Source organism: Nyctereutes procyonoides, unplaced genomic scaffold (genome assembly GCF_905146905.1).
Source record: "Nyctereutes procyonoides isolate TBG_1078 unplaced genomic scaffold, NYPRO_anot_genome, whole genome shotgun sequence".
Classification (NCBI taxonomy): domain Eukaryota; kingdom Metazoa; phylum Chordata; class Mammalia; order Carnivora; family Canidae; genus Nyctereutes; species Nyctereutes procyonoides.
Window position 1 is genome coordinate 9,821,741 of NW_026575128.1, and position 26,668 is coordinate 9,848,408.

The window sequence follows — 26,668 nt, forward strand, 5'->3', positions numbered from 1 at the left end:
TTATGTTTTAGAGGTTATTTCTCTATTTTTACCTTTTTTCCCCCACATCCTTCTATAACTATTTATAATAAGCCTAATAACACTAAAGTTTCAGTTCATTTTGTGCACTATAGAATCATAGTCTCCTATGACGAGACCCCCAAAAATGAAACTAAAAATTCCATATGAGGCAATTCTTGACATTTATTTATTAACCTATGAATTTCCCTAATAACCAGGACCACCATCTCCTCTTCTTCCACCACCACCTCCTCCTCTTCCTCCTCTTTTTTTTACTACCTGGTATTCTTTGGTGTTAGATTACCTGTATGTTTTGCTGGATTATGTTGCAGTAAGAAATAACACAGAACATCGGCTTATAATAACAGAGGTATAATTATTGCTCACATTATAAGTTCCCTAGTAATCAACTACAGTTCTATTCCATGATTCTTTTTCATTTTAGGATCCAGATTGCAAGAGCACCCCCTGTTTGTGACATACTGTTCTCTTGGTAGAGAGAAAAGAGCAAGAGTTAGTGGAAACATAGCTTTATTTATTTATTTATTTATTTATTTATTTATTTATTTATTTATTCGTTCATTCATTCATTCATTTATTTATTTATTTATGATAGTCACACACACAGAGAGAGAGAGGCAGAGACACAGGCAGAGGGAGAAGCAGGCTCCATGCACCAGGAGCCTGACGTGGGATTCGATCCCGGGTCTCCAGGATCACGCCCTGGGCCAAAGGCAGGCGCCAAAACCGCTGCGCCACCCAGGGATCCCGGAAACATAGCTCTTAAAGCTTCTACTTGCAGATGGAAGTTTCTGTTTCACTGGGCCAAAGTAAGTCTCATGGCCAAGCCAACAACAGTAGGGTTGTACTTGCCACAGAGACGCACTACAAGTCACATGGCAACAGGCAGAGGTGTTAATGATACTTTGAAAAGAGGAGAATAGATGAGAATTATAATGCAACCTACCTTAGGATGGTGTAGTATGCAATACTTCTGTAGTAACTTTTTTCTTACTGAAGTTTATGATACTTTAAATGGTTTTTTCTTAATAAGAATAGCAGCTCCTTTTTTTCCTTTTTTTTTTTTTTAATTTTATTTGTTTATTCATGAGAGACACAGAGAGGCAGAGGAAGAAGCAGGTTCACTGTGGGGAGCCTGATGTGGGACTCAATCCCAGAACCCTGGGATCACGACCTGAGCCAAAGGCAGACACTCAACCACTGAGCCACCCAGGTGCCCCACAATTCCTTTCTTTTTCTTTGTTGCACTAGTTAGAATATTGGTTCAAGCCAAAATCACACTGGTTTAAACAGAGAGAGTTTATCTCCCTTAAGCAACTGTCCAGGTAGGGTAAGTGGTATAGGACAGACATAGCATCTTTATGATAGTGTCTGGGACCTAGGCCCTTTTTCTCCTGTTGTTCTTTTATTCTCAACCATGTTTTCCATCTCAGTCTGGACATCTGGTCCATATTCTGCCAACATACCTGTATTTGACAAGCTGGAAGAAGGGCTAGGAGGTAGAAAACATTCTCCAGACTTCCCTGTAGGTGCATAGACCTGGGATTAGACACATTATTATTTTTTTTTCTCATTCCATTGAGGAGAACTGGGATTGTAAGAGAGGCTGGGAAATGTAGCTTTAGCTAGGTGTCCACGCGTCCAGATAGGGCTAAGGGGTACTGTTCTAAAGAAAGAAGAAAGGATATTAGGAAACAGGCAGCCATCTCTTTAATTAATTTAATCTATATGAGACTTATGAAAAATAGATATTATTAGCACTTTACAGATAAGGAGACAGGTTTCTAATTTTATTTTGTATTTGAGAGAGAGAGCATGAGCAAGAGGAGGGACAGAGGGGCAAGCAGACAATCTGCTGAGTGAGGAGCCCAGTGCGAGGCTCGATTCCAGGACCCTGAGATCATGACCTGAGCCAAAGACACTTAACTAACTAAGCTACCCAGGCTCCCCAAGGAGACAGGATTTTAAAGAAGTGAAATAAGTGGTTCAGGTTCATCTAAGAAGTAGTGGAATTGGACTTTGGATCTAGGCCTATCTGATACCAAAACTTGAGTATTTTTTTTACAAAACTGTATTTGCTTTCTAACATCTATTATTTATAAGCACTTAACATTTTTTCAGAGTAGTAATAAATAGCTACTGACTCTTTAGAAGGAATTCTTATATTTATGAGTATTTTACTTTGTGGCAACTGATGAATTTATTATATAGCTAATAAATAAATAATTGTTTTTAAATAATGTTAGAATTTTATTTTATTTATTTTTTTAAATTTTTATTTATTTATGATAGTCACACAGTGAGAGAGAGAGAGGCAGAGACACAGGCAGAGGGAGAAGCAGGCTCCATGCACTGGGAGCCCAACGTGGGATTCGATCCCGGGTCTCCAGGATCGCGCCCTGGGCCAAAGGCAAGTGCCAAACCGCTGCGCCACCCAGGGATCCCCTAATGTTAGAATTTTAAAAGGTCAAATTTTTATTTGGACAACTTTAAAAGTTTTCCTTTAGAAATTAATTTAGATACTAAAAATTCATATGCAGTTTTGAATATGGATTTCATATTTGGGGGATTTTTGTATTTTCCCTCAATTTGAAAATAGCTTTATTATTTTATTTTAATTATAAAAATAGAAAATGCTTATAAAAAAGAATACAGAGTAGTACAACAAAGAATGTAAAAATAATTTATACTATTTTAGCTATATGCTAAATTTTTTATTTCTGCATTCATTATGTGTGTTGTGTATCTGTGATTTCTTTTTGATTTATTTATTTATTTTATAATTTTTTTAAATTTTATTTATTTATGATAGTCACAGAGAGAGAGAGAGAGAGAGAGAGGCAGAGACACAGGCAGAGGGAGAAGCAGGCTCCATGCACCGGGAGCCCGATGTGGGATTCCATCCCGGGTCTCCAGGATCACGCCCTGGGCCAAAGGCAGGCGCCAAACCTCTGCGCCACCCAGGGATCCCTCTTTTTGATTTAAAATGATCATATTTCAGGAAAAAAGTGTTTACCAAGACACACCAAAAGCACTCTTTGGTCTTTTTGCTTGATGAGTGAATTGGCAATTTGGATAGCTTTTTCCATTCTCACTTAGCTGTATCGTATTAGTATACTAATCAGTACAGGGTGTACTTTAGAACACTTTAGTGTGCTAATGCCTTCTCAAATGTGTTTATGCAGTAACCAATGAGTCTGTAATGTGAGGATTAGTAAAGTACAATTTGGAGCTCAGAATTTCTTTTTGTGTATGAGATTCCCATTCCTCCCCCCTCAGCACTAAAAATTCAACTGAATTATCTTTATAATTTAACTCTTCATTATAGATGGAATGTATTTTATTTGCTGCTTCTAGCAAAGTATTTTCACCCTTATCTATAAGTAGGATGGATATGTAATTTTTTACCAAATTTGGACATTTTTGAGAATGAAAGGGATACTTATAAATATTTAAAATTCTGAAAGTTTTTTGAAATATATTTTTTGGCATCAAAATGATTTCATTACATTGATAGGTAAGTATAGTAGTTCTAGACAAAGACAGCTTTCAGAAATAAAATTATTAAAACATACTATAACAAAATTAAGTCTTTATATTAATTATCACAATATTTGCCATTTATATATGTATACAATGGAAAATTACTCAGCCATTAGAAACGACAAATACCCACCATTTGCTTCGACATGGATGGAACTGGAGGGTGTTATACTGAATGAAATAAGTCAATCGGAGAAGGACAAACATTATATGGTCTCATTCATTTGGGGAATATAAAAAATAGTGAAAGGGAATAAAGGGGAAAGGAGAAAAAATGAGTGGGAAATATCATAAAGGGAGACAGAACATGAGAGACTCCTAACTCTGGGAAATGAACAAGGGGTGTAGAAAGGGGGAGGTGGGGGTGACTGGGTGACGGGCACTGAGGGGGGGCACTTGATGGGATGAGCACTGGGTGTTATTCTATATGTTGGCAAATTGAACACCAATAAAAAATAAAAACAATATTTGCCATTTAACAGCTTGGATAATTAACCTCTCTGAGATTAGGTATTAACATAATCCAGAAGATTCTAAAGGAAAAAGACCAGTTGGCTGCAGACCTGAGCTCCATGGAAAAGTCTTTCTCTGACCTCTTCAAGCGGTTTGAGAAACAGAAGGAAGTGATCCAGGGGTATCACACGAATGAAGAATCTCTGAAGAAGTGTGTTGAGGATTACATAGGATTGAGAAGGAGGGCCAGTGGTACCAGGCCCTGAAGGCCCACGCAGAAGAGAAGCTCAAGCTGGCCAGTGAGGAGATCGCTCAGGTGCACGGCAAGGCCCAAGCGGAGGCCTTGACCTTCCAGGCCAGCCTGAGGAAGGAGCAGATGCACATCCAGTCACTGGAGAAGACAATAGAGCAGAAGACTAAGGAAAATGAAGAATTAACCCGAATCTGTGATGACCTCATTTCCAAGATGGAGAAGATCTGACCTGAAGCCCTACTGCCCCCCTTCTGTATATCTGTCTGGGGAAGATTTTGTGTTCTTTCCTCTCACTTAACCTCTGGTTTTTAAACTAGACTACTTTAAGAAGAGTAAATAAAATTTCCCTTAGGTTCGCCAAAAAAAAAAAAAAAAAAAAAAAAAAAAAAAAACCAACAAAAAAACAGAAAAAACTGGGTTTTCCAGAGAAACAGGACCAACAGGATAGACATACACACACATTCACATACACTGATTGATTGACTGATTTTAAGGAATTGGCTTATGTAATTGTGGATGCTGGCAAGTCCTAAATCTGCAGGCCAGCAGACTGGGGACCCAGGGGTGAGCTGATGTTGCTCCTGAATCTAAAGGCTTTCTGGAGGCAAGATTTCTTCTTCCTCAGGGGGACTTCAGTCTTTTCTCTTAAGATCTTCATCTGATTGGATGAAGCCCGTGCTTAACTGACTGAGCCACCCAGGTGTCCTAAATGTTGATTTCCTAATCTAGTTTTATACCCATTAAGGCTATAGGCCCAACCTTGATGCTTGAAGATTTTTTTCCTGTTTGTATTTCTAACTAAGCCTCTCTTGCCCCTCTCATCTGCTTAATAAGTGCTGTCAAATCCATTTTACAAACATTTGTTCAGACCATACCCTTCTTTTCTGCCATTGCCAGTGTTCAGGTCCTCTATTGGGTCCATTAAAATTATTTCCTAAGTAGCTTCTACTTTCCGTCCTATTTTCCCTCTTCACAAATAATCACCGAGACCTAATACTATGTTAATAACTCTTGAATCTGTCCTCTTTGTCTATTCTCAATTTCTTTACTTTTACTGTGGCATGTGAATCCCTTAATTACAAAACTTCACAATCTTCTTTCCAATTCCTGATACCATTCAGAATTTACTCTTTTCTTTTCTTTTTTTTTTTATTTTTATTTTTATTTATTTATGATAGTCACACACACACACACAGAGAGAGAGGCAGGGACATAGACAGAGGGAGAAGCAGGCTCCATGCACCGGGAGCCCGACGTGGGATTCGATCCCGGGTCTCCAGGATCGTGCCCTGGGCCAGAGGCAGGCGCTAAGCTGCTGCGCCACCCAGGGATCCCCAGAACTTACTCTTTTCAAACATTAACTGAGCTTTCTGTTGATTGCAGGCCTTTGTGCATGCTCTTACCTTTATGTAGACTCAGCCTCTCCCCTTCTCATCCATACTTCAAATGCCTGCACTGATGTCACTTCCTTGAAGTCTTCTTGGATTTCCTTCCTGGTTCTAGAACACTCTTACACATTCATGTACAGGTGAACTTGAGCCTTCAGACATTAATACTTCTATGCTACCTTTCAGATGAGAAAGTAAATCTGTTCATTAGCTGTCCAGGGAACCCTTTGAACTGTGGTATGAACTCCTTGCCTACAAGCATTTCAGATAAGATGATATAAATATCTTTTTGTATATCAGCTTGTATATTCACTTGATTATTTTATCAAAATGGTTTTGAGTTGTATTCATAGGGACCTTGGACACTTAGGTAGAAGATGAATGCTGAAGGCTTTTGGACTTTCAACTGTCTATATATTGGGTTTCTTGGTAAAATTTTGCGTGAGGAAAAAAAGTTTTGATGACAAAAATAATTTTAAAATTCTTGTTCTAGAAAATAAAAATAAATTCTTGTTCTATTTTTTCTACTTGATTCTTAATAATCCACATGGCTGCCTTTATCCACTTTCCCTTCCTCCTTAAAAGAAACTAAGCCAAACTTTTTGAAATAAGGATATTTTACTCTTACTCATCTTTGTTTCACAAATTTCTTTTGAATGAATATGCAATCTACAGATGATTGATTAGTATTTAATTTCTAATTGTTTGTTTATTTTAGTTATCAAGTGGGAATCCTGTATATGAAAAATACTACAGACAGGTAAGATTTTTGTTTCTTTGAATATAAAATTGAATTTAAAAATGCTTTTTCAACTCTTGATTGTATATTTGCAGGTTACCAGCCAGCCGAACACATTTGATGTGTCTTGTTTTCAATTTCCTGTGCTTTAACCTTTTGTTTTGAGTGCTTAATACTTTTGACAAGCTATCAGAAAAATGAAGAAAAAAGATAATTAAGCCCAAACACTTAATTGTCTTAAAAGTCTATCTATACATATAATGTGTACTATTAGATTTAGGTTATAAAATCCATATAATATTAAATATATTCATGCAGATATAAATATAGAAATTAATTATAGCCAAATAGAAATGACTTTTCTGTGGTTTTTAAGACTTATTAAAGTTTAGGGGCACCTTGATGGCTCAGTTGGTTAAGCAACCAACTCTTGATTTAAGCTCAGGTCACCATCTCAGGGTTGTTGGATTCCCCTTACTCCCTCCTCTCTCCCGCCCTGTGTCCCTTTCCACTCTTGCTCTTTCTCTTTTTTTTTTTTTTTAATTTATTTATGATAGCTACAGAGAGAGAGGCAGAGACACAGGCAGAGGGAGAAGCAGGCTCCATGCACCGGGAGCCCGACGTGGGATTCGATCCCGGGTCTCCAGGATCGCGCCCTGGGCCAAAGGCAGGCGCCAAACCGCTGCGCCACCCAGGGATCCCTGCTCTTTCTCTTATGTGCATGCTCATTCTCTCTCAAATAAATAAAATCTTATAAAAATACTTATTAAAGTTTAATTTTTGCCAAGTTAAAACTATGATTCTCATAGAAATACAAGTATGAAATGCATGTGTGTCAAGGATTTTTTTACCTCAATTAATTACTGGGAGAACCAGTAAGATGTAAAAATGAGAATATGAGTTGTAGAGATTTATATTCTCCACAAGACAAAATTCATTTATTGGTATGGGTAGGAATCATTGCGTTGCTATGTTTTCTATAATTTAACTTCTATTCCTAAAGAATCTTGGATTGTACTTTTTAAAGCCTTTGCTGTTTTTCCTCTATCTTTAGACTAGGGCCCAAATCTTAGAAATTCTTTCCCCCATATTTCATCTGCAGTACATATGAATTTGAATGAATTTATCTCATTTTGAGATTTCCCTGTCTGTTGAGGTTCCTAGCCTGCTAAGTGACCTTGCTTTACTGTCTCTGAGACTGGAACCTTATAAACTGGGCTGCAGAAAACTGGGAGGGCTTTCTAGACATTGTCTCTGCTTAAGTCAGTCCTTTTTCCTTAATAGTGGCTTGTTCTTTTTGAATAAAAGATCATTATTCTCACATAAGCCATATTTTATACAATTTATTTACTCAACTATATCCTGATAAAAAGAAAAAATTATTTAACCTGTTAATAACTATATTGCCATAAAAATAAGAACATTCCATTGAAAGATTTGTTTTTGAGTTCTGAGGTCAGTGAAAATCAGATACCATTGAAAACTATTTCATTCAGTTTATAAAAGCAGAGCCTACTAAATCAATATAAGGAGAAAAAAGAAAGGGCTTTTCCACATATCCATTAGAAAACAGAATATTAACAATAATACCAACAGTATTCCAAGCTAATAACCATAATTAAATATTCCCCAGCAGTTCTTTAAGTCGTGTGTAATTGATTCTTCTTCCCTTGCTTGGGTCAGGAGTCTTGCTTTCATGAAATGGATCTAATTCTGGACTGCACAGTTCTGGATCTTCTGACTTAGTCCACTAGTATAGACTGAGACTTGTCTAAAGTGATGTCAGCTCAGAAGTCTTTATTAAAAAGTCTGTATTTTGAAGTGTTAATAATTCAGATTATATGGGATAGTTCTTTCCGTGAGGCTCTGAGACTGTTTATCTTTGATGAAGACAAAGTTCTAGCCTATAGCTTATGGCAGGGCAAGTGTCACAGTACAACAGAAACTCTTGTATGTGACAGAGACTAAATGGCTGTGTTTAATTTATTATAGTAACCAAAAGAAAGGAAGATAGTCAAATTGGAATATGATACATAAATATTTCATAAAAGTTTGATCAGTGTTTCCCCTGCTAGGAATAGATATTCCCTTCTCTCTGCAGTCAGGGAGCAGGCAAAGTAGAAGGAGTCCTGGAGATTTTTAGAGACAGGTCTGTTAATATTTTTGTACTTCTTTGTTACCCAAATTTGAATTGGGCAAAAATTTTTTTTTTGGCAATTTTTTTTCTTATCTCTCTCTCTTTTTTTTTTTTTTTCTGAGTGATTTATTCCACATTCAAGCACTTGAAAGAAAGGATTTCTCTTTTGCGTCTTTGCTGGGATTGGCCTGTCTGGAATGCTTTGTATATGTTTACAACAATCTTAATCTTTTAACTAAACTGGAAAAACAGCTAGCTCAAAAATATCCTTGTATCGTGTTACTTTTCCATGACTTTTTTTAAAAATTTACTTTTCATTTTTATTTATTTATTTATTTATTTATTTATTTATTTATTTATTTATTTATTTATTTATTTATTTATTTATTTATGATAGTCACAGAGAGAGAGAGAGAGAGGCAGAGACACAGGCAGAGGGAGAAGCAGGCTCCATGCACCGGGAGCCCGATGTGGGATTCGACCCGGGTCTCCAGGATCGCGCCCTGGGCCAAAGGCAGGCGCCAAACCGCTGCGCCACCCAGGGATCCCCACTTTTCATTTTTATAAACAGAATTTTACTTCAGGAAATCTTTACAGAAGTGAAAATCATCTTTTTTTTGAGCTGTTTTTCTGCTATTTGTGACATTCTGTTTTATTTTTATTTTTATTTTTAAAGATTTTATTTATTTATTCATGAGAATACACAGAGAAGAGAGAGAGAGGCAGAGAAACAGGCAGAGGGAGAAGGAGGCTCCATGCAGGGAGCCCGACTTGGGACTCAATCCCTGGTCTCCAGGATCATGCCCTGAGCTGTAGGCGGCGCTAAACTGCTGAGCCACCGGGGCTGCCCCTGTGACATTCTGTTTTAAAGGAAAGTTCCTATCAATTAAAATGATGTGTATCTGTTTCTTTTTTTTTTTTTGATGCCTATCTTTTTTTTTTTTTTTTTTTGATGCATATCTGTTAATGCTCTTTAGGAACTTAAGAATTTAGGGGATCCCTGGGTGGCGCAGTGGTTTGGCGCCTGCCTTTGGCCCAGGGCGCGATCCTGGAGACCCGGGATCGAATCCCACGTCGGGCTCCTGGTGCATGGAGTCTGCTTCTCCCTCTGCCTGTGTCTCTGCCTCTCTTTCTCTCTCTGTGACTATCATAAATAAATAAAAATTAAAAAAAAAAAGAATTTAAAAAATATTTCCTTAAGTTTATTATGGAATCACTGCTGGTTTTAGAGCTAATACTCCTTTGACTTTTTTTTTTTTTTTAGGTGTTACAGTTTCTAAGAATAAATATAAAAGCAGAAGTTAATGATTTAAAAATGTTTGAAAAAAAACCCCAGATCTACAGGTACTCTCATTTGTCAGAAGTCCTCTCCAGGAAATGCTGCCCTTTCTTGGCCTTTGTTAGTCAGAGGATTCCTGTCCCCTTTAAAAAAGTCAGGTCCCAAGTCACAGGGAGGAAGGCAGGTAAAATGATGATAACTTTGTCTCTATGGTTGTCAGCAACTTATGGTTTAAATCTTTTCAGGTTGATACAGGCAATACTGGAAGGGTATTGGCTTCTGATGCTGCTGTTTTCCTGAAAAGATCAGGGCTTCCAGACTTGATACTTGGAAAGGTAATATTTATTCATTTTAATTAGACTATAATGAATATTTAGTATAAATAAATTGGATGCAAATTTAGAAAGATACCATCAAAAAACTTAGAACTGAATCATTGAAGCAGTTATAGTAATGCAATGGAGGGAATTTGTGGTGCAGTGATTTACTCTTTTGAAAAGTAAGGGGTTTTTCAGATTTTTAGAAAACCAATTACTTTTTAGTAGGATGAAATGAAGGAATAGTATATTTGGGTATTGAGGGAGAAACAGTGCAGACTGGGAACCTTGCCACCCACTCAAGAGAGTTGGCTCTATCTTTGTTTCCTGTACTATAACTGTCTCTAACTGTGTTTAATTTGTGGGGACGAGAGGCTTAGAAAAGAGCACAAAGAAGTGGAAAGTCCCTCTCCTGCTAGATCTCCTGGTGAATCCTTATACATGATACTGATATTAATTATTCACAAATAAACATGAACTATTTCAGCTTGCCTGTAAGGAAGAATATCATCTTAATATGGACCTAAAATCAAGGTAGTATGTTCTAGTAGAAAGAGCATTGAATTTGGGGTTAGAACCTGGGTTAATGAAAAGGGCATTGGACTTGGAAGTTAGAACCTGCATTTCAGTTCTTTTCTTGATGCCTTGAATGTTCTTGAGTAAGTATCTCACTGGGCCATAGTATCTTTGTGTAGGGTTGCACTAAATGACCTTCAAGGTTTCTTCCCACTTTTAATTCTGTGATTCTTAAATCTGATGACCAAAGAGAATGAAGTTGTAAATTGCAGGGATTTAATTTATCTTTAAGATGATTTTAAAAAACAGATTGACTTTTTTTTTCTGAATTTCAGATTTGGGATTTAGCTGACACAAATGGCAAAGGAATCCTGAACAAACAAGTAAGATTCCGAGATTCATATGAAAAAGTTTTTGAGTGATTCAGAATAAAAAATAACAAGGATTTTTTTCTAGTTTTAAACTAGGAATTGGTTTTTTACCAATATTAGGTTTTCCAAGGGAAAGTGTTATAATAGTATATTGGAAAATATTTCCAATTCAATAGACATTAAAGTAACTGATTCCCAAATGTTAGTGTTAATTTGGTAACATTGTTCTCCTGGAATGTCGTAGCCTGTTGGGGCTTCTCTTACATGATAACATAGACTGGATGGCTTATAAATAGCAGAAATGTATTGCTCACAGTTCTGGAGGCTCGAAACACAAGACCAGGCTGCAAGCATGTTTGGGTGAGGACTGTCTTCTTTGTCACAGACCTCTTGTTGTATCCCTCCATGGCAGAAGGGGCTAGGGATCTTTCTGGACCCTCTTTTTTAAAGCATTAATCCCATGAGGCCCCCATTCTGATGCCTTAAGCATGTCTCAAAGGGCCTACCTCCTAATATCGCTACCTTTGGTACCTTGTACAATATACTTACTTGTGAGTATTCTGTCTAGGTCTTACTTTTGGCATATAAACCAAAAAATGGTTTACAGGCCATGAGTAAACCATAGACTACAAATATATGAAAATGATTATGAATATTAGACACCATCAGTATACTTTGAAATTTAGCTTGTTAGGGATGGATTTCGGGACTGGAGATGGGTAGATTTCCACAGCACTGAATTCAAAGCTTGCTGCATGCTGGTACATTGGCTGAGTACTGCTACTCAAAATTAGTTCCCCTATATGGGAACAGCTGAAGCAGCATCAAACAAAAAGGGATGGGAAATTTAGATGAGAGAGTATGAATATCAAGTCTCTTAATTAAGATTCTAGGGCTAGATTATAGTCCCCAATAGAGCCTCTGGGCAGAAGGGCTAATTGGTACGTTGGAGACATAGGAAAACTAGCTTCATATGGGCAGCCAGAGTACTGTGCGCTCAGTCAGCAAATATTTGTTGAATACCTGTTTTGAGTCAGGCTTTGGAAATGCAGGCGTGAACAAGACAGATATGGTCCCTGTCTTCAGGAGTTTATAGTGTAATAAATTCTTCACTCTGATATTACTGAACTTCGGATGTTGAGTTGAGTTGTCTTTGTTATATATATCCAAGTGGCTGGATTTGTGGATCTGCAGTTTAAACTTTGATGTTTTCATGAGAGAAGTAGATTTTTGAATTAACATGAAACAAAGGGAAAAAAACAATATTTATTGAGTTTCTATGTGCCAAAAATGACAGTAGGTGTTTTCGTTCTTATAGTATGGTTTTTATTTTGTACCTCATAATACATGGCAAAGGTATTAGAAAAATTTTATTTAACTTGTCCATGGCCTCACAACTTTAAGTGGCAGAACTAGAATTTAATGCAAGACTATTTCACTTCAGAGCCTGTCCATACTATGGGAGGGGACCTGATTATCTAAGAGTAATTGAATCTCTTATAACATGAGAAAGTAAAAAAGGTTGATTTTGGAGGACTTAGAATACCAGCATTTATTTTTATTTATTTTTTAAAGATCTTATTTATTGGGATCCCTGGGTGGCGCAGCGGTTTGGCGCCTGCCTTTGGCCCGGGGCGCGATCCTGGAGACCCGGGGTTGAATCCCACGTCAGGCTCCCTGCATGGAGCCTGCTTCTCCCTCTGCCTGTGTCTCTGCCTCTCTGTCTCTCTCTGTGTGACTATCATGAATAAATAAATAAAATCTTTAAAAAAAAAAGATCTTATTTATTAGAGAGAGTACACATGCATGCATATGAGGGAGGAGGGGCAGAGAGAGAGGGAGAAGCAGATTCCCCACCGAGGAGGGAGCCTGATGTAAGGCTCTAACCCAGGACTCTGGGATCATGACCTGATGCCCCAAAATACCAGTATTTAAAGGTTGGGGGAGGCATTGACTCCAAGAGATTTGAAAGGTCAGAGGAAAAGTAGAGTTTTATGAAGTATGTTGGTGGAGGAGAGTTTCTGGGAGTTATCATACTGTCCAGACTGCCAAAAGAACAAGCAGAATGAGGTGAAGTTTTTTGTGTTTTGTTTTGTTGAGGCTATTGTATTTGGTAGCTAAGAAGTTATTTGTGACATAGGCAGTTTCTCTAGCTAATGGTGGAAGTTCAAGTGGGATTGCATAAAAGCTTATGGAGTGAATGAAAAGAGAAGGGGAGATCTTGAAATATCACCTTTTTAAGAAATTTGTGAGTGAAGGCAAGGTGTTACATAAAGCAGACAACCTGCAAGGTTCTAAGAATAGATAAGAATTGGGTAAGAATGGTATTGGTGAGAATAGGAGGTTTGAGAAAAGTGCTGATTGCATCAGCAACGATACTAAGTTGAAAGTGATTAAAACTGGAGTAAAGGCTTTTGTTGTGTTTATTCCCAGACCGAAAACCAGTTGCTTCAGCATCTCTGCATTTATTTATTAAATTTTGGACTGAGACTTAAAAGGCCAAAAATCCAAGGACCTTTGGGAGACATTTACAAGCATTTTGAAGTGAAGCAGTTATGTAATTGTTTTAGATGCTACACAGTAGCTCTGTATTCTCCGTAGCTTTCCTGGAATAGCAGTGGTTGAATCACTTGAATGATTGGTCCAGTTTCAAAATTTATCATCTTAAATCCAGAGATGACTTTTGATAACATTCAGTTGTTATTTTCTTCTGGGGTTTTTTCCAGACTCTTTTCCTCACTTAAATGATAAAAACCATTTTTAACATCAGTAAATGTTCTTTGAAGAATGTATTAATCTTGTATAATTTCTGCTATCTGTATTATCACAGTTTATTTAAATACTTTCCCATTTATATTAACACCTTTTGCTATTTATAATGTTAGGAACATCTTTGTACATAGATATCTTCTGAATTTTACAGCAAGTGTTTTCAGGCAAATGTGCTATTATATTTGTTGCTACATTAAGATCTTGGAGTAATTATGAATTGTTTTATATTTTCAGATTTTAAGTGTGGTTGGATGGATAGATAGGTAGATAGATAATTAATGTACTTAACTTCATGCTTCTCTTTCTCAGGAATTCTTTGTTGCTTTGCGACTTGTGGCATGTGCCCAGAATGGATTAGAGGTTTCTCTGAGTAGCTTGAACCTGGCTGTTCCTCCACCAAGATTTGTAAGAAATGATCTTAAGTTTAAATTGTACTTAATTTTTAAAATGATACAACATGATTTAAAAATTAAAATTGCTATATTAAAAAATAATTTCCCTAACCCCTATCACTCAGCTACCTGATTTTATTTCTTAATGGCTACTGTTGTTATTAGTTTCTTGTATATTCTTCCAGAGTTACTATATGTGTATTTACTTATTTTTTAATTTATTTTTTAAAGATTTTATTTATTTATTCATGAGACAGAGAGAGAGAGAGGCAGAGAAACAGGCAGAGGGAGAAGCAGACTCTCTGCAGGAAGCCTAATGTGGGACTCAATCCTAGGACTCTGGGATCACACCCTAAGCCAAAGGCAGACACCTAACTGCTCAGCCACCCAGGCGTCGCATTATATGTGTATTTAAAGAAATATAAATACCCACTTCCTCATTTTACATTGATTGTAGTGTACAATTAATAAACACAATTCTATACCTTTTTAAATAATATGTTTTAGAGATTTTTACATAAAAGCATATTTATTCTTTTTAATAGCTGTATAGTATTTCCTTGCTTCTATTTACATAAAAGTTTTTAAATTTTTTATTTAAATTCCAGTTAATTAACATACAGTGTTATGTTAGTTTCAGGTGTACAATAGAGTGGTTTGTTACTTGCCTACAACACCCAGTGCTCATCACAGCGAGTGCACTCCTTAATTCCTGTCACCTATTTAACCTATCCCCTCCATACCTCCTCTCTACCATAATTTATTTACCTTCCTATGGATAGGCTTTTAGCTTGTTTTTAATCTTTTATTATTAAAAAATGCTGCAATGAATAATAACCTTGGATATATGTAATTTTACATGTACAAAAATATTTTTATATGTGCATATTCTCAGAAGTGGAATTGCTGTTTCAGAAGTTTGTGCATTTGTGGAGTTTTCATATGTAATATCAACTTGTGTTCCGTAGTGGTTGTACTCGTTCACAAACCCACCATCAGTTGGTCAAGTGCTCTTTTGCTAACATTCTGTCGTTAAACTTTTTGATCTTTGTCAATTTGAGAGGTGACAAATGGAATGTTGAGTGTAGTTTTAATTTGTCCATTTGGTTTTACAGAATGAGTTTGAGTAGTTTTTCTCATGCTTGTAAGTCATTTTCATTACCTTTATGTGAAATGTCTGTTTAAAGCTTTTCCCATTTTTCTTAGGTTATTGATCATTTTAAAAATTGAATTCTAGAGGTTATGTATATATACTACCTATACACACACACACATATATTTTCCTAGTTTGTCATTTGTCTTGAAATCGTAGTGATTTTTTTCATAAAGAAGTGATTTTTTTATGAGTTACTAGGATTTAATTTTTTTATAGTTTATTTTTTTCACATTTATGTTAGTCTTGATATTAAGTATGAGTATGGGTTCAAATTGATGTTTTTCCAGGATGGCCACTTTATAAAATAACCAGTCTTTTCCTTACTGATTTGGAATGCCACCTCAGCCATGTATTTTTAGTTCCTTTCTGGATTTTTTTGTTTTTACCCATTGATCTGTTTATTTATATGCTCACCTAACATTATTTTAATTATCATATGTGGTAATTTGTTTGTATGTCTAATAGGGCTGGTCCTCCCTACCCTACCCCCCTTTCCAGAAGTTTCATGGCTCTTACTTATTTTTTGTTTGTTTTAGATTTTATTTATTTATATGAGAGAGTGTGTGCACAAACGAGGGAGAGAGTTAGAGAGGGAGAAGCAGACTCCTTGCTAAAGCAAGGGAACCTCACTTGGGGGTCTCAGTCCCAGGACCCTGAGATCATGACCAAAGCTGAAGGTAGACGTGTAACTGAATGAGCCACCCAGGCACTGTGGCTCTTGTTTTTAAATTTAAAACTTTAAAAGTATTTGCTCTGAGTATTATGAATTTAACTTCAGTTTTCAGAATTTCTGCATTTGTAAGTTTAGGTAGGGGGAATCAGAGGGTTGATTTAGGGATTTGTTTCCTAACTATATTATTATAAAAATGTTTCAAATATATCCATCTGTCTCTAAAAGCAGATAAATATAACAACTTGGGCGTGCTGTTAATAGGTTCATGTTCTTGTAACTTAAGAAATCTTAAGTTGGGTTCTTGTCCCAGTTTACTTTCCTTAAATAGTGTTAGGAAAAAGTCATCAGTTAACAGGGCCACAAATATTTCTGTTACATTCAGATATCTTTATCTTGATATCAGTTGTAATAAGATTTCTTCTATAACACTAAATGTTTGTTAGTGCTCTAATATCATTTATGCAGCTAACTCAGATAACTCAGTTTTTGTTTCATTTGTATTTAGGTGAAAGTCTAATAGAGCCAATGTAAAATAGTGTCTTGTGTGCATTGAGTTCCATATTTTGTATGAATGTATTTAAATCCAAAGACCTTTTTCTTGTTGTTTATTGATGTGAGGTTTTCAGCTCTTCATGTGCTCTATTTTTTTATTTATTTATTTTTTGTTTGTTAGCATGATACCAGTAGTCCTTTGCTCATCAGTGGAACTTCTATAGCTGAGCTCCCATGGGCTGTAAAAGTAAGTAAACTTTGTAACTACTTTTTCCTTACACATTGCTTTGCTTCCTAGCCATTTAATCCTCTCCCACTACTACCAAAATCTATTGTAACCTGCATGGGATTTTCATTTTTTTACTGTAGGAGAAATACTGGTACTAGAAATCTTTTGAGAGATCTTACTATCAATCATTTTGAACAGTTAGTATGGCTTAAATGCATTTCTGTTATAGTATAAACTAAAAATGGTGATGTCATATTCCTATATTAATGAAAATATTTTATGAATAGGTAGTGGTAGTTTACCCTACTGGTATTATTTCCTGTTTGAAAATTCTGGTTAACCAGATAATTCTCTTTATGGCTCTAAAACAAACAATTTTGTATGAAATCTTTTTCTGAAGTGGATATTTTGCATTATATCTGTTGGAGACATCATGCTAGTTATGTCTCCAATTTAAAAAATGTTATCAGGGGGATCCCTGGGTGGCTCAGCGGTTTTCACACCTGCCTTTAGCCCGGGGCGCGATCCTGGAGTCCCGGGATCGAGTCCCGTGTCAGGCTCCCGGCATGGAGCCTGCTTCTCCCTCTGCCTGTGTCTCTGCCTCCCTCTCTCTCTCTCTCTCTCTCTCTCTCTCTCTGTCTATCATAAATAAATAAAAATAAATATTTAAAAATAAATAAAAATAAATAAAAAATGTTATCGGGTACCTGGGTGGCTCGGTTGAGTGTCTGCCTTTGGCTCAGGTCATGATCCTGGAGTCCTGGGATCAAGCCCATTGGGCTCCTTGCTTAGTGGTGAGCCTGCTTCTCCCTCTGCTCCTCACTCCACTTGTTCTCTCTCTCAAATAAATAAATAAAAGCTAAAAAATAAATAAATAAAATAAAGGGGATCCCTGGGTGGCTCAGCGGTTTGGCGCCTGCCTTTGGCCCAGGGCGCGATCCTGGAGTCCCGGGATCGAGTTTTACATTGGGCTCCCAGCATGGAGCCTGCTTCTCCCTCTGCCTGTCTGTCTGTCTGTCTCTCTCTCTCTCTCTCTCTCTCTCTATCATTAAATAAATAAATCTTTAAAAAATATATATTGCCTATTCTTTGAGGATTTGATTTTTATAACTGCAGTTTAAATGCTTTTCACCACTGATTAACTTGTGATCTTTTAATATTATAGTCTGAAGATAAGGCCAAATATGACGCAATTTTTGATAGTTTAAGCCCAGTGAATGGATTTCTATCTGGTGATAAAGTGAAACCAGTATTGCTCAACTCTAAGTTACCTGTGGATATCCTTGGAAGAGTAAGATATTATTAAATTCTAAATGTAATTTTTATGTATCTTATTTTTGTATCTATCAGGGGCACTTACAGCTCATTGTCAAAGATTACACAGATTTTATTTTGATGTTATTATAGAATTTTTTTGTGTTCTGCTTTAATATGTAAAATTATTGCCAATTAATTTTATTTGATATTCCCTCTAAAATATGAGTGCTTGAAATTAGTTATATATGTAAGCCCTTTGAGCAGGTCCTTTTTATTTGAACTGTATGTTCTGACTTCCCAGTTCCTTGATTTAATTTCTGGAGACCATCAGTATTTTATATCTATTGCCTACTTCATGGCTGTATGATGGGGCCCTGCTATAAGGAATAGTTTCATCTCTGAAATCATTAACTCTCTAAATAGAATTTCCCATCTTTATAGATCTCTTTCATAAATACTTGCAAGACTAATTCTTTGACTTCACAAGACCTTTAAGTCTCAGAGTCCTTTACTTTCTCCATTTTTCAAATTTATTTATTTTTTTCGTCATCCAACTTGGTCCACAGTTTCATGTGGTATCTTTAGCTCCCGTTACCATATTTTCTAACCTTTCTTCTGACCTGTTGAAAATCCAACTTTGCACGAAGCTAATTATGTGCCTTCTCTGTGGTTGCATGTGGACTACTGAGAATCTAATAAGATATTGGTATTATCATAATTTTACGATCACCAACTTCAGCAGGGCTTTCCCTACTCTTGGGCTATTTTCCATAGTGATTTATCTCTATGCCTCTTTGGATTTCAAACCTCATCTACTCTCATTAAACCTCCAGAGAGTCTGTAGTGTATGGAAAACAATAATGGACTTAGTTGGAAATCTTTAATCCCTTGCTTGGCCAGAATACAGAGGGTTAAATCTGGCTGCACCATTTCTTAGACGTTGACCTTGAGTGAATCATCAGAAAACCATGTATCATTTTTTTTTAATCTTTAAGATGAGCGTGATTCCATTTATAGGGTTGTAAGGATTAAATGTGATAATGTATGTATGTAGCACAGTGCTTGGTACATATTCTTTAATGCTAGATGCCACGATGCTGATGGTGATAATGACTTAACTACCATACCACCAGTAGGAGTACTACTGGATCAGTGTTGTATAGGTTAGCTCAGTAAATGTTAATTTAAAAGCCATTTTTCAGTACTATTTCTTGTTAATCATTTCTCTACTGTGTGGTCAGTGTGAGATTTCTAAACTATAAATATAAATCTGTTATTTTGACTTAAACTTAACCCTCTTAGTAGCTTCCCATTGCATTTAAGATAAAGTCCAAATTCCTTGAAGACATTTAGTGAACAAACACTTGCTTATCTCTACTCCAGTCTCTTACTAAAGTAAATTTTACTCCCAGTAAAATTTTGTTGAAAGACTTAAATATCTTCTTTTCAAGGATTTAACATAGTTTTATAGCTGATCTAAAGGTATGGAATCTACTCTGTATTTAAACCAAATCTACTAGGGCCTTTTAGATTTATTTTTTCTTTGTAAGCCCTGGACATTAGCTGGTTAATAATAACACAGTATTCACTGGACATATCTTTTAGTTGATCAGAGATTCTCTAGTGTATGGAAAACAATAATGGACTTAGTTGGAAATCTTCATGTTGAAAACTGATTCTGTGACTTAATAATGGTTGCATGATCTTAAGTCATATCACCTCAGGTCTAAAAGTGGGTTGATAGTACCACATGGAGTTGTTGCATGAGTTAACAGATGATGTTTGTGAAAAAGCATTGTAGCTGTTTAAAGTGCTGTATACATAGTTTTCTTACTGGATAGAAACAAAATATTTTCTTTAAAATTTTGTAAGAAATTTTTATTAAAAAACACTTGTATTAAGAATTATTCCTTCTTTTTACAATAATGTTAATGTTAATATAGCATATATGAGTGATGTAATAAAATGTTCAGCATAAGTGAAATTTCTCCAAGAAATAGATGTTTATTTATTTTATATTTTAATGTTTAGATGAAAAATTTCCCCGCATTTATTGTATTTGGTGTTTACAGGTAGCATATGAAGTGAAAGAGCTTTAATCTTTGTCAATTCCTTTCTTTTTAAGGTTTGGGAGTTGAGTGACATTGACCATGATGGAATGCTTGACAGAGATGAGTTTGCAGTTGTAAGTAACCTAATGCTCTTAAAATCTTAAACATCTTAATGGTTTTCTCAAGCAAAAATTTCCTTGTTTAGTTTCTCCTCAGAGGAAAACTGTATTTTCCTAAGGTTGTTGGTATGAGTATTTTTGTCTAGAGTATACAGGTAGTCAATAAATATTTTTAAAGAAACAGTAGAAAATGTCTGGTCTTACTGTCTTCATTTTATTTGACTTTAAGGTACATAGGATTATATACTTTGGATAGTGTATTGTAAAGATGCTGAGTGGTATCGATCTTTATATCCCATCTTAACCAGGCATCTCTTTTAAGTACCTCCTTCTGCTATGGAATAATTTTACTTCAGATATACCCCCAGATTTTCACATTTATTTTATTAAAGGAAAACATGGATAACATTGTAGTTTTACTTTATTTATAGAGTGAGAAAGTTTTGACATCTTATCTGAAGATATGTCATCTTTGGAAATTGGAAGTTAATTCCAAATAGAGTTGTATTCATCTCTTCCTTAAAGGTTAGATACAACTCTGCTGTGAGCTTATGAATAGTAAATCTCTAATCCCCCTTTGAATCTCTTACTTGGAAATTAATCTGTTCAGATTTTCTGTATTTTGCTGAGAAATTGTCTGCTTGACTTTCCAAATTTGTTGTGGGAGATTTGCCTTATTCTTTTAATCTCTTCTGGGCTGTGGTTGTTCTACTCTTTCATTCCAAATCTTATTTTTTTGCTCCCTCTCATCTTTTGTTAATTGAATTTTATCTATCTAGTTTATAAATCTTTAAAAAGAGCCATCTTTTGGATATAATTATCCGTTCTATTATGTTTTGACTTTTTCATTTTTTCAGCTTTTATCTTAATGCCTTCTTCCTAGTTTCTTTTGGTTTACCTTTTAAAAAAATCTTTTCTTGAAAATGAGTACTAAATCCCTTTATTTTTTTTATCTTTAATATTGAAAAAATTTAAGGTACATATTTTCTCTTGAGTGCAAGTTTAGCTGGATTCCATAGATACTGATACACAGTATTCTTTTTACTACTTTTTAGATAATTTTTAGCTTTTTTAAATCATCTGTTTAGGAATATATTTCCTAATTTCAAAGTAGTTAAGTTTGGTTTTTAGTTACCTTTGTATATACTTTTAGCTTGATTTGATTATGCTTAGAGAATGTGATCTTTAAAATCTCTACTTAAAAAATTTCATAAGATTTTCTTTGTTGCCAAGTTCATGACCTATTATATGTTCCCTGGATGTGTCAGCTTTTCTGCTCAGAAGATATTAGACCTATGTAAATTCATTATATAAATTTTATTGATTATGTTTCAGTTTCCATTTAGCCTTAGTTTTCTTTTTTTGTCCTTTCATAAACTTTATTGTTTATATTCTAGGAATCAACTAAAATAGGAAGAATAAGTATTATTACATTTGAAAAAAAATACAGAAATGGAAACTTAAAGTGACTTGAGTTGATGGTCTTAGGTCCCTAGTATTTTTAATTTTAATTTGGGTGATAGTTGGGAAATGGCAGGGGATACCCCCTCACAAATGGTGACAGAAGTTATCTCAACTAACTATTAACGGTTGATTTAGTGTTTTGGGGAAAGAAAGTGGTCTTGAACCTTATTGAATATGAAGAGGTTTGGCTGATGATGTACTTTGAAAGACTGTGAAGACAAAAATTAAAAATTTCAAGGAAGGATTTGTATAAGTATAGTTAAAGTAGGTGGAGAATAGTATTATCCTCATTTGATTAACAGTAGTATGTGCTAAGGTAAGTGATTAAACACACTTTATCTTATATGCTCTGAAGCCTTTTGCTAGGTAACCTACTCTTTTTTTTTTAAATAGTTTATTGAAAGAATAGTTTAAGAATGAATGACGCATTTATGGGAAGTTACTACTTAAAAAAAAATAACGAACATCTATATGTCTTCTCCTAGATTTAATAATTTTAACCACTTTGCACATTTGATTTCTTTCTATGAGTATTCCTCAGAAATTCTTTCCAACTTTATCATGCTTAGTGACTTTAATTTTAGATTTCGGCTCATGTGATGTATTTTTTTTTTTAAGATTTTATTTATTTATTCATGACAGACACAGAGAGAGAGAGAGAGGCAGAGACACCGGTAGAGGAGAAGCAGGCTCCATGCAGGGAGCTGGACGTGGGACTCGATCCCGGGTCTCCAGGATCAGGCCCTGGGCCAAAGGCAGGCGCTAAACCGCTGAGCCACCGGGGCTGCCCCATGTGATGTATTTTTTAAAGATTATTTGCTTGATAGAGTGAGCACACATGCACATGTGAGCAGGGGGGAGGGGTAAAGAGGGAGGGAAAGGAGAGAGAATCTCGAGCAGACTCCCTGCTGAGCATGGAACCTGACAGGGGGCTCAATCCCACGACCTTAAGATCATGACCTGAATCAAAATCAAGAGTCGGATGTTTAACCAACTGAGCCACCTAGGCACCCTTCATATGATATATATACTGCCTCTGTTCTTTTTTAAAGTCTGGATCATCTGATATTTCTTTTCTTTTTTTTTTTTTAGTATTTATTTATTTATTCACGAGAAGCACAGAGAGAGAGAGAGAGAGAGAGAGGCAGAGACATAGACAGAGGGAGAAGCAGGCTCCTGTGGGGAGCCCGATGTGGGACTCAATCCCAGGACCTGGATCATACCCTGAGCCAAAGGCAGACAATCACTGAGCCACCCAGGTGTCCCTACCTGATATTTCTTATGTTTAAAATTTATCTCTTGGATACAGCTTATTCCTGTGTTTCAGTTTTTCCCTAATTTGACAGTTTTTGTCTTTTAAGATGATGGTGCAGATACTGATTTTATTCCCTCTACCTTATGTATTTTACATTATTTTCTCTTTTTCCTGTTCCTATTGCTAGTTATCAAGTAGTGATTCATTGAGTTTCCCCCTCTTATTTAAGTGTAAATTCTGTTTTAATATCTGTTCCATTAATGGTTAATAACACTTATCCCTGTACTTAATCATACTTCTTTCTCCAGCAGCTGAAAGTAAGTTAACCTTTACTCCAGTAAAACAAGTCCTTTAAATTATTTTCACTTCCTTCTTCACCTCCTAACCACAGAAAATTTTAGAATATTTTTTGTTAATTAAAATTCTAGATTTTTCTCAGTTAATTTAGTTCTTTTAATTCTAAGATTTTCCTTGTGGTTTTGCCATTATCACTGATCTCACTAGCATTCTTTTGATGGACTTTGCCTGATAAATATTTTTCCATCTTTTTTCTTAATGAATGGGGCAAGTAACTTTTTTATAATTGAAATAATATGATTAACAGTGTTGTATTAGTTTCAGGTATACAACATAATGATTCAACAATTCTGTACATTCCTCAGCAACCACAATAACCACGATAAGTATAGTTACTGTTACCAAACAATGTCATTACAATCTTATTGCCTGTATTCCCTATGCCATGCTTTTCATCTCTTATTTTATAACTGGAAGTTTGTACTTTTTAATCTTTTATCTATTTCACCCATTCCTGCCACCTCCTTTCTGGCAACCACCAGTTTGTTCTCTGTATTTAAGAGTCTGTTATCTTGTTTGTTTGTGTCTGTCTTTGCTTGTTTGTTTCTTAGATTCCACATGTGAATGAAATCATGGTATTTGTCTTTCTCTGTTTGTCTCCCTGACTTACTTCACTTAGCATTATATTCTCTAGGCCCATCCATTTTGTTGCAAATGGCAAGATTGTATTCTTTTTTATGGCTGAGCAATGTTCCTCTGTATGTGTGTACACCACATCTCCCTTTATTGCTTCATTTATCAATGGACACTTGGGGTGTTTCCATATCTTTGCTATTGCAAATAATGCTGTAGTAAACATGGCGGTGAATACATTTTTTTGAATTAGAGTTTTTGTTTTCTTTGGGTAAATACCCAGTAGTGAAATTACTGGATCATATGGTATTTCCATTGTTAAGTTTTTGAGAAACTTCCATAGTGTTTTCTATAGTGACTGTACCAATTTACATTCCCACCAATAGTGCAGAAGGATTCCTTTTTCTTCACATCCTTGCTTACCCTTGTTATTTCTTGTCTTTCTGATTCTGGCTATTCTGACGGGTGTAAGGTGATATATCATTGTGGGTTTTGATTTGCATTTCCCTGATGTCTCCTTAGTATGTAATAGTTTTTCTGTCTTGCTTCACTATGACTTTGGCATTATCAAGGAGCACTAGCCAGGTATTCTGTAGAATGTCTACCAATCTAGGTTTGTCTGGTGTTTTTCTCATGGATAGAGTGGGGATATAGGTTTCTGGAAAGAATACCACAGATGTGAAATGCCTTTCTCATCACATTTATCAGGGGATAAATGATGTCTACATGCCATTACTGGTGATGTTAATCTTCATCACTTGGTAAAGCTGGCATTTGCCAGATTTCTTCACTATAAAGTTACTATTTTCCTCTTTTCCTATTCTTTTCTTTGGAGAGGCAGACTCATGCCATTTTTACTTTGACAGAATACAAAGTAATCATTTGTACTGGTTTTTACATTCTTATTAGGCCTTTAGTTTTTTCTGCTAAGTAAATGGTCTAAATTTTTGTCAGTAGCATTTGTTGGATCCTCATGTGAAGAGTTTTTGGCACTTTGAGGTTTATTAACTATATTTGTGTTAACATGTTCACATTGTACTGAAATTAACTTGTTACATGTTTGCTGCTTCTATTGAGGTGGTAAGGTCTTTTTAGTTTTGTATTTCTAGTGCCTAGCACAGTGCCTGGTGGCTAGAAATTTCTCAGTACATATTTTGTTGAATTAAATTGATGAAGAAAACTTGTATTACTTGGGATATATAAGAAATGCCTGATATTTTTTTATCCCAGAATGCTATTTTAAGAAATTAAAACTGGCAGTTCAAGTGATTAAGTAGATGAATGAACAAATAAAACTCTTAAGGAAACTCCTAAAATACTGGTTCTCAAAGTATTTGTCTTCTATCAGCAACATCAGTATTACCAGAGAACATATTAGAAATGCAGATTCCTAGATTCCTAGGTATAAGCCCAGACCAACTAAATCAGAATCTCTGGGGTAGGGTAAAAAAGGCCTCCCCGAGATTCTGATGGCCACTAAACTTTGAGAAATACTCCCTAAAAGCACAGAGAATAAAAGTGAGCAGCTACTGGTAATTGACTGCAATAGTAAACTAAATCCCCTCTTTCCCTGCTATCATGGAGAAAGCTTAGGCTTGTTTTTGCCAGACTTTTTTTTCTTTCTTTCTTTCTTTCTTTCTTTCTTTCTTTCTTTCTTTCTTTCTTTCTTTCTTTCTTTCTTTCTTTCTACTATGGTGCTTCATTTCATTTAATTGCTGTATTTGTTTCAGTGGCAGGCTTTGATTAGGATAAAGTACAATATAATTTAAAAAAAATTACAACCCAACAGTATACTGTTCACTTTTTTCTGTTTTATTTGGTAGAAAAATTTTTGGCTTCAGTTTTGTCAGGGAAACTATTTTCAAGGCAACATGAAATAATGATACCTCTTTTTTTTTTTTTTTAAACTTTGAAAAAATGTGTTGTCTGTTGGCAGCAGATAGCTGACATAGCTCTTTTGCTTCTGGTGTCTTCTTTTCCAGGAAATGACTCCCATCTGCAGTGAGAGGAATGCTGACCTTTAATGTGAATGTTAGTCACTTCTTTTAGCTCAGTGCCAACTTCATAATATTGCCTATATCATGAATTTGGTTGAAATTATATGCTATCCAGATATTTTTCACTCTGGAGTTTCAGGCGTTTGAAGATAATAAAGTTTATGTGTTTCTAAAACTAAATTGAGTTCTTCAAGTTGACTAGTAAATGGGGAGAAGAGAATTCTTGGTTTGGGCCAAATGGTTAAATATGGTCCCAGGACAAAGAGCATCAGCATCTTTGGAGACTTCTTAGAAATATAAACTATAAGGCCCAACCCAGACTTAATGATTCAAGAATTCTGGGAGTGGAGCCTAGAAATCTGCACTTTACAATATTGTCCAGGTAATTCTGATACCTGCTACAATTTGGGTCCCATTGAGTAAAAGGTTAGTTTTATTCCACATAGAGGAGAACATGGTCTTGTAAAATTATATGTGTACTCCTAGAGAAAAACAAGAGCTTATAGCCAGGTCTTTGAACCCTATACTATCACTTCTTAAAAAGATAACAGGCAAGATACTTAGCATCTTTCAGCTTCAGTTTCTTCATACATAAAATGATATTTGTAATCACAGAAATTATGGATCAGTGTTGTTGTATTAGGTACTGAATAAACACTGATTCGAAAGCCCTGTAAATAAACTTAGAATTGGAAGCAAACATTTTTAGGGGGAGAATGTCATTTTCAGGGAAAGAAAAATAAGAAGTACTTAAGCTTCCTCTCAGTTGCTGATGGAATCTTTTTGGAGGTACCAAGTTGCTTTGAGCAGTTTTAAATTCTTGAAGATTGTCATGGAAACTATCTTTTCAAAGTCTTGAAGGTA

The 26,668-nt window shown here is 35.6% G+C and overlaps 1 protein-coding gene across 3 annotated transcripts in view; it reads left to right on the top strand.

Annotated features, from left to right (window-relative positions):
- EPS15 (epidermal growth factor receptor pathway substrate 15) overlaps positions 1-26,668 on the top strand; it is a 140,936-nt gene that overhangs the window by 27,676 nt on the left and 86,592 nt on the right. For 2 of the 3 annotated variants that reach the window (XM_055341669.1, XM_055341668.1), the window contains exons 2-9: positions 2,314-2,431; positions 6,377-6,418; positions 10,059-10,148; positions 10,982-11,029; positions 14,099-14,194; positions 16,684-16,749; positions 17,897-18,022; positions 20,114-20,173. In XM_055341669.1, coding sequence (XP_055197644.1) covers positions 2,369-2,431; positions 6,377-6,418; positions 10,059-10,148; positions 10,982-11,029; positions 14,099-14,194; positions 16,684-16,749; positions 17,897-18,022; positions 20,114-20,173 — 591 coding nt within the window. In that variant the 5' untranslated portion in view covers positions 2,314-2,368. The remainder of the gene's footprint in view (positions 1-2,313; positions 2,432-6,376; positions 6,419-10,058; positions 10,149-10,981; positions 11,030-14,098; positions 14,195-16,683; positions 16,750-17,896; positions 18,023-20,113; positions 20,174-26,668) is intronic. The other variant, XM_055341670.1, reaches the window with a different exon arrangement.